Raw genomic sequence first — 13,193 nt, 5'->3', positions numbered from 1 at the left:
ACTACAATCAACAACACGACGACCTTCAACGCCACAGTTGAAACACTTAAGTGGAGTAGAAGATCCTCCCCCACTTGGCTTCTTGCCAAAACCAACTTGTCTCCTCTTGTCATCATACGGTTTCCCACGATCCTGGTTTTTCCCCTTCAAACTCTTGTAGAAAGAAGCACTTTCCCTACTATCCTCATCATAAATCCGACTCTTGTTAACCAACTCCGCAAAACGAGTAATCTGTTGGTACCCAATGGCCTTCTTGATATCATGTCTCAAGCCATTCACGAACTTTAGGCATTTAGATCTCTCAGCATTAGCAGTATTGTAATGAGGACAATACTTGATAAGCTCCTAAAATCTAGCAGCATATTCCGCAATAATACCATTTCCTTGCTTCAATTAAAGGAACTCCACCTCTTTCTTCCCACGACAATCTTCTGGAAAATAGTTCTCCAAGAAGACATCACGGAAAAGAGCCCAAGTAACCTCAATGTTGTCTTCTTCAAACCTCTGAAGAATGTTATTCCACCAATCTTCAGCTTCCTTCTCAAGCATATGAGTACCAAACTGCACTTTCTGAGCATCAGTACAGTTCATGACTCTGAAGATCTTCTCAATTTCCTTCAGCCAAGCTTGAGCTTTATCAGGTTCATGCTCACCCTCAAAGACAGGAGGATTGTTCCGCTGGAATCTCCCTAAAGCACGGAACTCGTCATCATCTCCATTTCGGTTACCGGCATTCGCTTGAGGGATCTGACCAATGGAGTCAACCAACATCCTCAGCGCCTCAACAATGGCATCATCAGTCCTGCCTGCAACCATCGTCCTGAACAACCCGAACAACCAGACAAACAGTATCGATCGTGTCAGATACACAAATCGAATACAACATGATTGGAAAACATTAACGACTATTGACCAACCGGTCAACCAGGCTCTGATACCACTAATGTAACACCCCTTTTTCTACCCCAAAATACTTAACATATAATCAGAGTAAATAAGAACGCATATAAACAAAAGGGCGTCACGTCGACGTTTTCAAAAACTAAAAGCTTTCAAAAACCAACATCATTCATCATCAATATACAATACACCTGGTCATTTAAAATAACACATTTCTATTATCATGAATATTCAAGAATATGCGTTCGCAGCGGAAAATAATGAATATCCATGCATTTCATAAAATGATTCATGTCCTATACCATGATCATCTCTCAATAATCTCCTCAAGATAAACTAAAATCATATCCAGAATATTTGGCACTATGGCCTCTCAAACAGCAATTGCAAATGAACATGTTCACAAGTAATAACATAATACATATCCAAATAAGATATGAGTTCAATACTACTAATCTACCCAGTGTTACATGACCAAAGCATTGACTCACTACTTAGTCTCTAAACTGAAACACGGAAACTCTCCAGCTAAATCTCGAGTGAGCTACCGTCCACTTACTTCAGCAATAGTACTCTGGAGTATCTGCACGATGCCATGTAAAGCATCATTCCAAAAGAAGGGTGAGAATTCAAATCATTATGAAGAAGTATAATAAGGCACAATGATTAAATCCACAATTAACGGAATTCATCACACCTTGTATAACCATGTCAATAATATTAACCAACATTTATTTCACATGTTTCAAACATCCATCAAAACTCAAGAAGTACAATATTAAAATCCAGCACTCTATTCCCAAATATACACATAAATACAATTATCACATAATCACATATTTTTCCAAATTATGTATCCAAACATCACCAAATTCAATTACCATATCTCGTGCACACCTCACAATCACATTAATGCATACATTCAATTATCACATAACTCTAATATGACTCAATGCAAGACATGTGACTCTATGCATACGGTACCTCAATGTGAACCCAACGTTTCACCGCTTTCCGATTCAATATCTAGAATCCAAGCCACGCTTCCGATCCGGACAAGATCAAAGCCACTACGCCTATTTCCAATTAAGGATCAACGTCTGCTACGCCTATTTCCATCCGAGGATCAACGTCTAATACCATGTGAACCCACAGTTTCACCGCTTCCACTATGACGCCGACCATGCCATGAATGAATGTACAAATACCAATACATATGCAATTAAGATCATCTCTACCATCTTAACATTCCACATATCACCATAATTCAACTCTATGAATTATCCACCAATGATACATATACACATTCATAACAATATATCATTCACAAATATAGGCTAGTTATCAACTACACACAATTAGATTGCATTTCAAAATGAATACAACTTTTAAAATCTCAAATTTTCATTTTTCAACAGTGGTAACCGGTTAACGCTCGGTGAGTAACCGGTTAACACAAAACAGAACCAATTTCCTGTGCATATTTTTAAGCAAGTAACCGGTTAACGCTCGGTGGGTAACCGGTTAACATAAAACAGAATCAATTTCCTGCGCAGATTTTTAAGCAAGTAACCGGTTAACGCTCGGTGAGTAACCGATTAACATAAAACAGAATCAATTTCCTTCGCAGATTTTTAAGCAAGTAACTGGTTAACGCTCGGTGGGTAACCGGTTAACATAAAACAGAATGCAGAATTTTCTGCATTTTTCATCGTTGGAGGACTTCCGGACCTCCGATTTCGATTCCGTAAAAAGCCAAACATTCAGAAAATTGTAACTCATACAATACTCTAAGTATATAACGTTAATTTGCAGTTTTAACACAATCAAATCACCACAATTCAAGAATACTCATCAAAACCTAACAATTCCAAAACCATAAAAATTAGAGATTTCAACCTAAACATATTTCTACCCATTGCCCAAATTATACTAACCCATAATAATAAGGATTCTCCCCCTTACCTCTTCAATTTTCTGGAAACCCTAGCTTTTCTCTTGTTCTTCCCCTCTTCTCCTTACTTTTCCTCTTTTCTTTCTCTGTTGCCGTCAAATGATCAAATGAATCCTACTTCTCACTCTCCTACCTCTTATTTATAGTATTATATTTGGACTTAAAGAATGATACCTCTAATTTAATTATTAGGCCCAATAATACCTAGTATTATAATATCTCTATTTAATTCAAATAAATTAAACCAACTCAATATGCACACCAAGTTAATTAATTCAATTATTCATTATATCTCATATCAACTAAGTACTTAATTAACACACCAAATTAATTAATATAATCAATTATTATACTACCTAACAACCAATTAATTAATTAACATTTCAAATAAATAAAATAAAATATAATAATAATAATATAAGAAATAATTACTAAAATTGGGTTGTTACACCAACCGTGGTGAAAAGTGGCGCCTAATTATGCGTTCGAATCATAGCACCTACAATTTTGTTTTTTATTTATTTTTAAGCCACTTTTCGCCACGGTTGGAACTTCCAACCGTAGTGGAAAATGGCGCCTGATCATGAGTTTGAATCTTAGCACTTACAGTTTTGTTTTTATTTACTTAGTAAAATACATACAACAACGTTTGTTTAAAGTAACCGTTGTGATAGGTTGTAACCTACAGTTTTGTTTTTATTTATTTTTAAGCCACTTTTTATGATAGGTTGGAAATATAAAAGGGTGTTCAGTGAGTTTTTTCACCGTTCTTAAACAAATCTTTGTCGTCCATTTAGTGAGTATCAACGTTTAAGGCACTACCATTAGTGATCCGCGTGAAACCTAAAACTTAGATGAATTTCCAACTTAGACGTACTTCATCTTCTACCTCCAAACATCTTATTCAATTTATGATACTCTATTTCTCCATTAAACCAAACTCGAAAACATCATTTCTTCCATAAACAAAACTCGAAAATATTATTTCTTTCATTAACAAATTTCATAATTCCATCACCTTTTCTACAACTTGAATGATACAAGGAAAATATTGATTCAAGTTAACAATGTTAATTTGTGTTGTTGTTGTTGTTGTTCTTCTTCTTCTTCTTCTAGTTGTTGTTGTTGTTTTTGTTGTTCTTGTTGATGATCTTATTGTCGTTCTTTGTTGGATTGCGGTAAAGCAGTAAGCAGAAGTAAGTATTTTCATTTTTATCATCTCCACAAGGATTATTGCGATATTAATGACGTTCAACAGTCTCTAAGATTTTAATCTTATGTTTGTTAAATTGTTTTTAAAGCTAGGCTATGTAAAACAAATGAATAAATAAATAAATAAATAAATAAAGCTTCAGAGAGATATGAGAGATTTATAGGATTGGATTTCATCCACCATACGAACATGTAATTTACCAACCAATTATGCATAATATAAACATTCATCAATATCATCACGTATCACTCACAACAGGATTCATGTCTAAACTTCCGTCGAGGGTTCTACCGTTTTTAATCGGCGATCTCTCAATCTATAAAAAAATACAGAGCATTACAATTTGATACTCATGCGAATGTTAATCTAAATCTATGTCTAGAGTTTAGCGTCTAACAGATGATTATCCTAGATCTAGATTTGAAGAGTATTTCTTAATAACGGTTCAAATCAATAGATAAACAAGTAAACAAGGATAACATCGATATAAATTCGTGAATAAATTACACATAAAGCCATGGTTACTAAAAATACATACTATAAAAGTGAATTTACATACAATCCCAACAAGAAAGAGATTACAAGGAGAAGAATAAAGATGAACAAACATCCACCACGATTTCCCAATTATAGAGGCAAATCCAATCCAGATCTTCAAGAATCACCCTAACTTGCTGCTTTCTAAGTATCTGTCTCTTATTAACTAAAAAATGGTGTTGATGGAATTGGGATTAAAATTTCCCAAAATCATAACCTAAAAATATGACCTGGACCTATTTAGACAAAATTGAGAATTTCCTGTCTCGCCCGGCGAACTCGTTCTCGCCCGACGAAAGTCACTTAATTGCCCATATGGCACTCAGAAGGCATCAAACCATCATTGGAAAATATCTACATTCGTCCGACGACCAAGGTCTTTCCTGGCGAACCCAAGTTCTCCAAACCTCACCCGGTGACCATGACACAGTTTTGCCTTTGCCCAAAGTCTGGAAGGTCTCGCTTCTTATTCGCCATAACTCACTGGCCGAGCTCGCTTCTTGCTCGCTACTGCTCTCCCGACGAACATGCTTTACTTTCAACAGATTTCTTTGCTCCTAACTTCTTGGTTTTATGTCTTTATTATTTGGTTTCCTACACACTTAGCGCACACATCAAGGATACAAAATCAGGGAAATTAGTCATTGAAATCACAAATTAGAGCTGAAAAATGTCAAGTTTTTATGTAGAAATATAGTCAAAATTTGCACGTATCATTCTTGTTATTCTTCTTCTTCTTCTTCTCCTCCTCCTCCTCCTCCTCCTCCTCCTCCTCCTCCTCTTATTATTATTATTATTATTATTATTATTATTATTATTGTTGTTGTTGTTGTTATTTTTGTTGTTCTTGTTGTAGTTCTTATTGTTCTTGTTGCTCTTTTTTTTTTGTTCTTGTTGTTCTTTTTTTTTTTGTTCTACTGCTGCATTTTATTTTATTAAAATGCATACAACAACGGTTGTTTATAGTAACATTTGTGATAGGTTGAGACATATAACAACAATTGTTTAAAGTAACTGTTGTGGTAGATAGCGTGCTATTTGACTTATAATTACGGTTGCACGATCATGGTGGAAAGCATCATACATACAATCACACCTTACCTCACAACAGTTGGTCCAACATGGTGGTATCCCTTTTCCAACCGTTATGATAGATGTTTTTAGTAGTAGTGAAGTAAATATGCATGTTCCCAATTACAACTACCACTAGTCAGTGCCTCAATGAAGCAGAAAATAAATTTGGGCAGGTCTCAAAGATTTATACATCAACATTACTCGCTTCATAACTGATTGCAAGTATTTGGGGAAAATCGTTTTGGGCTTGCCAAAGACCCATCGACACCAACAAAATTCATAGGCTCAAAGTCAGCTAAAAAATGTTCCACTCACTAAAATGAACATGTCGACCTTCACTTCGTCACACATTATAGGAGCACGACTTCCTCCCTCATCTCCATCATTAATCACATCCAACAATAATATGTATCTTCATGCTGAATCAACTAGAAACAATTTTAAGTCATTCAAATAATAAGACAAAATTACAATTTCTTCGTAGGCGCAGACGTAGACACTCTCGAATTGTGTAAACAAATATCGTGGCCATTATTTGCGATTTGTATTTTTATTTTCTCTTTTGTTATTAGTCGTTGTTCTATCAATTGGTATCATATGACGATTAACCTTGGTACAAAGTTCAATGTGGCAAGGTTTGATAGAAAAAGTAACTTTGGATTATGACAAATGAAGATTAAGAATTTGTTGGTTCAACAAAGTTTATAGAAGTTGTTGCATGAAGCAAAACTCATAGACTTGAGGAACAAAGATTGATCAGAATCGTAGGAGAAGGTTGCAAGATTGATACGTCTATGTGTATTAGATGAGGTTGTGTATCATATTATTGACCTAACGTCTTCGAAGGAGGTTTCAGATACATTAAAGTGTTTGTATAATTCTAAGACATTGATGAACAAATTATTCGCAGAGTAGCGACAATACAATATGAAGATGCGAGAAAGAACCGATTTGCAACATGTCAATGTATTCAACACCATAATCATCAATTTGGTGATGCTTGGGATTAAGGTCGATCATGGAGACAAGACAATTATATTGTTGTGCTCGTTATAAGTTCTTACGACGACTTAGTGACCAGTCTTATCTTACCTTTAGGAAAGACAATATCAACCTCGATGTAATTACTGCTACGCTCTCGTTTCATTCTCAAAGGAGACAACATGTAGGTGAATGAACTCAATGTGAAGGGGGAAAAATCGAGGTCTAAACTGATGACTCATGCAATGAAAGAGATATACTTTGTGTTTCATCGAGCAAATACACATAAGAGTAGATTCTTGACTTTGGGTGTTCTTATGCCGTATAGAACTAGTTTTGATTTTTATTTAGGTGATTATAAAGGATATGCTATCATTGGAATGAGACATATTAAAACTGCTATGGATGATAGGCAGATTATAAAGCATATGCTATCATTGGAATGAGACACATTAAAATTGCTATGGATGATGGCAAAGTGTGAATGTTGAATGATTTCAGATATATTCCGCAATTGAGGAAGAATTTGATTTCCTTATATATTTCAACAGACAAATGGTTTGTCTTACTTGTTGTTCTAGCACTATCTAATTGTTACAAGTTGTATGAAAAACCAACTCCAGGAGTATCAGATTTTGAGGTTTATTTTATGTCTATGCAGAAGTAACATCAGGGCAATACCCCAAAAATTAAAATAGATAGATGATAAATACAAACTACAAATACATTTATACTTCAAAAGGAAAAGTGGAACAAAAATTCACTTTCTGAACTAATTCATCTTTGAAACCATTGTGCTAAAGATGTCAGCTTCATATTTATTGTATTCCCTTTGCTTCAGTTTGAGCTCTTTGTACTCAAGTTTAATATCTCTGTTAACATGCCATGCAACAAATAATTATCCACAATTGAACATAGAAATTAAACTATGTAGCACGATACATCATGCTAAAGATTTGTCTGATGTCCAACACGTATCAGTGTCAGTAACCGACAGGTATAGTAGATTTCTTAAATTTTACGAATATTTGTGTTCTTGTTAATATTATTGTTAATGATTCATACAAAATAAATTCTGTTGATGAAAACTTGTTAGCTAATGAATGTGAAATTAGTTGTACCTATTATTTGGATCAATAATCAGTGCTCTTTTAATGTCAGCTTCAGCTTTCTCCAAGTCTGATGTTTTAAGGTAGGCTTGGCTTCTTCTGTAAAGAGCCTTAACATTCAAGGTATCTTGTTCTAGCACCTGTATCAAAACAGGATCAACTTAAGATTTCAACTTTTTGCCAATCATTGTTAAGCTAACACTGCTTTTTAGGACTATCTTTCAGGTCATGCAAGACAGACTACTATATGGAGCTTAAAACTTGTCCCGGTTTAAATGTGACTAAATAGAACTTCATAAAAAGTTTGTCACAGTTAAACTATAGTTAAAAAAAGTCTCTATTTGTTTTGTGTTAAACTACAACTAATCTATTTGAGATGTCTCTGCTGCTTCTACGCATAACCTTGAGTGACAGTTAATATGAAAAGAAAAGAGTAACACATAGAATGAAAGATTTTTCCAATAAAAATCTTTGGAAACAAGAAACAGATCAAGAATTTTTACCATTAAAAATGAAAGAATTAAATGCATTAGGATCAAAGAATATACCTTTGTGCATAGCTTGGCAGCTTCTGTGAACTCCTCCAATTTAAGTTTACAAGCAGCATTGTTCAAATTACATGACAACCTCAATGTGTTAGCGTGACGCTTCTCGTCGTCGCTGAATGTGTGATCAAATTCAATGTATTTTACAGCCTAAAACACCAATTCAATTAAGCATTTCATTCTGTTATAGACCTAATTAAATTGGATTGAGATAAATTTTCACATGATTTATCCATGTGCATTATATGCTATAATGTATCTAACGTTTTAAATTGCGATCGCAGTAGCAAACCTTTTCGTATTTCTCGGAAGCGCGCCTGAAATTTTGAGCCTTAAACAGAAGATTTCCATCATGCTTCTTCTGCTCACAAGCTTCTAGTTTCTCTTGAGTATCCATTTTCCAAAATGGCTTCTCCTATAAAAAGTTGTGAAAATCGATTAAAAATAAAAATAAAATAAAAACATTTGAATTGATGGAACTATTAGTATTATTACACATAGAAGAAACTAACCTTAATGAAATCAATCAATTCAACTTCATAATAAAGGGTATTTTCAGCATTGACAGTAACCAAAGCTTGTTCTGCTTTTTTCATTGTCATAATTGCTTTTTCTAGACCCTCATGCATTTGTTCTGAAAATAATTAGAACAAATTAGCACAAATATTAATAATCTAGAAAAAATATACATGACCCTTGTTATTGTATAATATCAATACTACACCTTCTTGAATTGTGAACTCAAAAGGTTCTTCCTTTGATCCTTTCCTATCAATAATTGTACCATCTTCTCCTTTGCATATATATGTAACTGTTGAAAATGAAAAGTTCTAATTATGAAACTATACTATGACTATGATTATTTCCATTTAGATATATGTTACCTTTCACACGAGATCCTTCGTTAGGACGATCAAATCCATCGCCGAGTTTATTAATTTTTTTTAGTATTTTCTTATCTCCTGTGATATCAGTAACAATTTTCCACGATACCAGCTCGAGTTTAATGCTAATTACATTAGAATCTGGTAAACCATTAAGCTCGATTATTCTATTTGAATTTTGAGTCAGGCCATCTGCAAAATTATGGCATGATATTAGTCATATTATTAAATTAGTTTTGATAATCAAGATTATACAGAAACAAAAAGTGATTGATTTCTGATAAACTTACACAAGAATTTCATACTAAGCTCCGCTACCTCGCCTTTTCTCATTGTTTTTACTGCTATGCTCATGGCTGGACATAGATATCCTAATGGATAGTTGGTGATTCACACGGTTAGTGCGAACAATCTAAGCCGTTAGATAAATATCAGACGACTCACATTGTGACTTCATATCAAATATATTTCCAAAAATAAGAAATTTATGCAAGAACTTACTGTCGCTTGCAATAAAATCAACGCCTTTATCAGACTTAATAAGCATCCCATTTTCAAGCTTTGCTTCATATTTCACTGTTGAATTAGTAATATAAGTACAAAATCAGACTTAAGCATTTCATAACTACTTTTAAAATAACACATGTAATGTTAAGCCAACTCAGGTGTAGCTGTGCAGGGACATCAAATACAGATGAAACCATTATTAAGTTACCTAGGACTTCATCAAGCTCTTTTGGAGTAGCCCATCCTTCTCCTTCCAATATCGTCTTTTTCATGAGTCCTCCATCGCCCGTCAAGTCTCTGATGGTACTCCAACACAACATTTCAATCTCAAAAACGAGAGTTGCATTCGGAGGAATCAATGGTGGAGAACCGATTTCTCCGTACGCTAAGGCAGGTGGTATTTTGAAGATAGCTCTCTCCCCTTTTTTCATAGTAGCAACTCCTTCATCCCAACCTTTGATTACTTCACCTGCAACCAAATTCAATAACATTGTCTTAATTCAACTTTTTCTAGCCGTATGCGCGAGCGATAAACGAGAGGTGGTTTACCTTGGCCTAATTTGAAATGAAAAGAAGAGCCTTTATCATAACTGGATTCAAGAGATGGTCCATTTTCTATTTGTCCTCTGAAATGAACTGAAAAGTGAAAACAAATGGTGTTTTATAACTCATTGAATGGTAAGTGAAGTTGAAAAATTTAGCATGACCCTTTTTGTGTAATGGCACAAACATTATGAATGAAGAAAAAGTTTGTAACCTTGAACTTGATCTCCTGAGAATGGAGTTTGCCAAGAGACACCTTTTGTGAGAATCTGTTTGGTGAGACCTTCATTTCCAATTTGGTGAGAGAGTGTCATTTTGGAATGAAAAGAGGTTGAAGTTTGTAAGAAAGGATAAGCCGTTATTGGTTTCCCTCCTTTTGAGCCTTTCAGTTGAGATCAAATGAAACATATTTCCTTACCACACAATCAAGGTTTTAAATAAAGCGACTGCGACAAAACAATGTTAACTGTTATTTACAGTTTTTATGTTAAAAAATAAATTTTGGTTAACTTATACTGCAACAACTGTAATTAATTTTACAACATCTATACCGACCGTGATATTTTTTTAAACCTTACCCACACCAACATTATAATTTTAATAATAATAATAATAATAATAATAATAATAATAATAATAATAATAATAATAATAATAATAATAATAATAATAAGAGATTAATTACTCTACATTGTCATTGTAAAATAATTTACACTATCGATTCATCTTCATCATCCGTTTGTATTACTTTATAGATTTTTAAAATAAAAGTCAAACTTTTTTCAATATCCAAGAGTTATGATTAATTGACGGTGTAAAATCCTTTTACACTGTCAGAGTATTTTAATTAAATCCTAATAATAATAATAATAATTGTTATATTTAATTTTTAGATTTGGAAATGAAAATTTATTATTATTAATCTAAAAATATATACTAATGATTAATGTATAATGTGTTTTAAAGAAAAATATTAATTATCTTTTTGAGATTAATTACTATATACGGTCAGTATAAAAAACTTTACACCGTCGATTCATCACCATCATCCGTTTGTATTATTTTATAGATTTTTAAAATAAAAGTTAAACTATTTTAAATATCCGATGTATATGATACACTGACAGGTGTAAAATTCTTTTATATATATCGTTTATTTTAATTAAACTCTATCTTTTTCTCGACTTGGGTACTTATTGAAGGGATAAATACATCTGAGTTAAAATTTAAACTAAAGAAAAGAGTGCGCGGTTATGATTTAGTAAATGGAGTGCGGCTAAAAGATAGAGTAATACTCTATTTCGTTATTTGTCCCTAATGGGTTGATGTAGCCCATTTTAATAGCCTAATCAGAAAATCCAATCTTAAAAGCCCAAGAACAAGCATCTCTTGAATCCTAATATGTAACCAAAGTGTGTTCTTTTTTTTAAGACTTTTTTTTTTGTATAAACTACTAAATTGAATTTGTTTTTGTTTGTTTGAGGTAATTTTGTGTAATGTTGAAGTTTAAAGGTTAATTCAAATTTTTTAATATAAATTTTAATGTTTGGATCATAAATTTATTATTCTCAAATAAATTTTTTTTTTGTTACATTTAAATAATTTTAACCATCATCTAAAAATAAAGAATTTAAAATTTATTATTTTACTTTGCAAAATAAGAATCTTAAATTAATCTTTCTATTTTTTTTAAATAATGCAAATTACACTACCTACTTATTTTTTAAATTTTTTATTAATTAGTCCTTATGTTATAGTAATTTAACAAATGGGTCCCTATTACTTTTTAAAAATTGCAAATTAGTCCTTATAAAGTTTCAAATATTTTCAAATTGATCCATAAGCTTTTATAAATTTCTCTATTTGGTCTCTCTATTTTTTTTAATTTCATTAATTTATATTTTCTTCTGTTAGGAAAAATTACTTTTAAGATTTATTGAATACTTAATATATTTGGTTAACCAAATACATTAATTTTTAAATAAATTTAAAATATTTTTTTTAATAATAATTGAAAGAAGTATTTAAAAACACAATCATTTATTATTTTAAATTAAAAAATATTTTAAAATAATATTGAAAAAAAAAGTAACTCTGACCCTGCTTTTTTATTATAAAAACCACAATTTTATTTGTGATAGTCAGATTTTGACAAATTGAATAATGAAAGATGTTACAAACACTAAATATAAATTTCTATTATAGAATGTTTGGGAGTTTGGAAGAAAGGGAAGGAAGAATTTTGAAGAGGGGATTTTTAGAAGTAAATTGAGAAACTTTTACTATTTTTTAGTCAGTTATTACACAATATTTTAATTGGATACTACGCAATATTAGAGTAATCCAATCCTTTAATTGGATATTACGCATTCGCAACTCCTTTAATTTATTTTTCCTTTATTCGGATTTAAAGGGAGAACTTTGTTGGGAGGGAGTATGAAGAAAAAATAGATAAATCTTTAACTTTTTTGAAATTATGTAATATTCCATTTAGCAAATTTATATAATTTATTGATTTCTTTATTTTTTAAATTTAATTTAATTTTTTATTTATTAGTTTGGTTTAACCCTCAATTAAAATTTTATAGGTTTTTTTATAACAGATTTTTATCTTATACAAAAGTGTGATAGTCTCTTTCACTTTCTTTTTGAAATTGACCGATGTTGAATATCATATATATATATATATATATATTCAAGGTACAATTCAAATGTATTATTGTGAATTGGGCTTTAGGGTTGGTCCAAAATGTTTTAAGGTTTAAGGAGAAATTTGATTTTAGTTATTTTAAAAATAATTTTTAAAATTAAGTCAATTTTTTAAAATAATTATTTTTAATAATTTTAATATTAATGTTAGTTTTATTGCATAAACAACTATAATTTTTTTTATATTTTTAAATTATAGAATTTGATTAGTTCTTTTAAACTAAAATCAGAATTATA

General features: G+C 31.8%; 1 protein-coding gene across 1 annotated transcript; it reads right to left on the bottom strand.

The window, feature by feature from the left end:
• Positions 1-7,142: 7,142 nt before the first annotated feature.
• Positions 7,143-10,655, bottom strand: LOC127126483 (peptidyl-prolyl cis-trans isomerase FKBP65). The gene is made up of 12 exons (XM_051055415.1): positions 10,462-10,655; positions 10,254-10,340; positions 9,913-10,173; positions 9,699-9,773; positions 9,488-9,568; positions 9,198-9,389; positions 9,038-9,124; positions 8,826-8,947; positions 8,606-8,728; positions 8,317-8,463; positions 7,781-7,908; positions 7,143-7,531 (listed from the first exon to the last, which is right to left on the bottom strand). The coding sequence occupies exons 1-12, from the start codon at positions 10,559-10,561 to the stop codon at positions 7,432-7,434; spliced, it is 1,503 nt and encodes a 500-aa protein (XP_050911372.1). The 5' UTR covers positions 10,562-10,655; the 3' UTR covers positions 7,143-7,431.
• Positions 10,656-13,193: the final 2,538 nt, after the last annotated feature.

This window comes from Lathyrus oleraceus, chromosome 3 (assembly GCF_024323335.1).
Source record: "Lathyrus oleraceus cultivar Zhongwan6 chromosome 3, CAAS_Psat_ZW6_1.0, whole genome shotgun sequence".
Taxonomy (NCBI): domain Eukaryota; kingdom Viridiplantae; phylum Streptophyta; class Magnoliopsida; order Fabales; family Fabaceae; genus Lathyrus; species Lathyrus oleraceus.
Note: the sequence above shows the minus strand (reverse complement) of the source record. Positions and strands in the feature narration are given on the sequence as shown.

Excerpts from the sequence above, each read along its gene's own strand:
- LOC127126483 (XM_051055415.1), bottom strand. The coding sequence starts at position 10,561 with ATGACACTCTCTCACCAAATTGGAAATGAAGGTCTCACCAAACAGATT. Across the intron at positions 10,341-10,461 it reads CTCAGGAGATCAAGTTCAAG|TTCATTTCAGAGGACAAATA; the intron begins GTTACAAACTTT and ends TTCACTTTTCAG. Across the intron at positions 8,464-8,605 it reads CTTCCGAGAAATACGAAAAG|GCTGTAAAATACATTGAATT; the intron begins GTTTGCTACTGC and ends TTGGTGTTTTAG.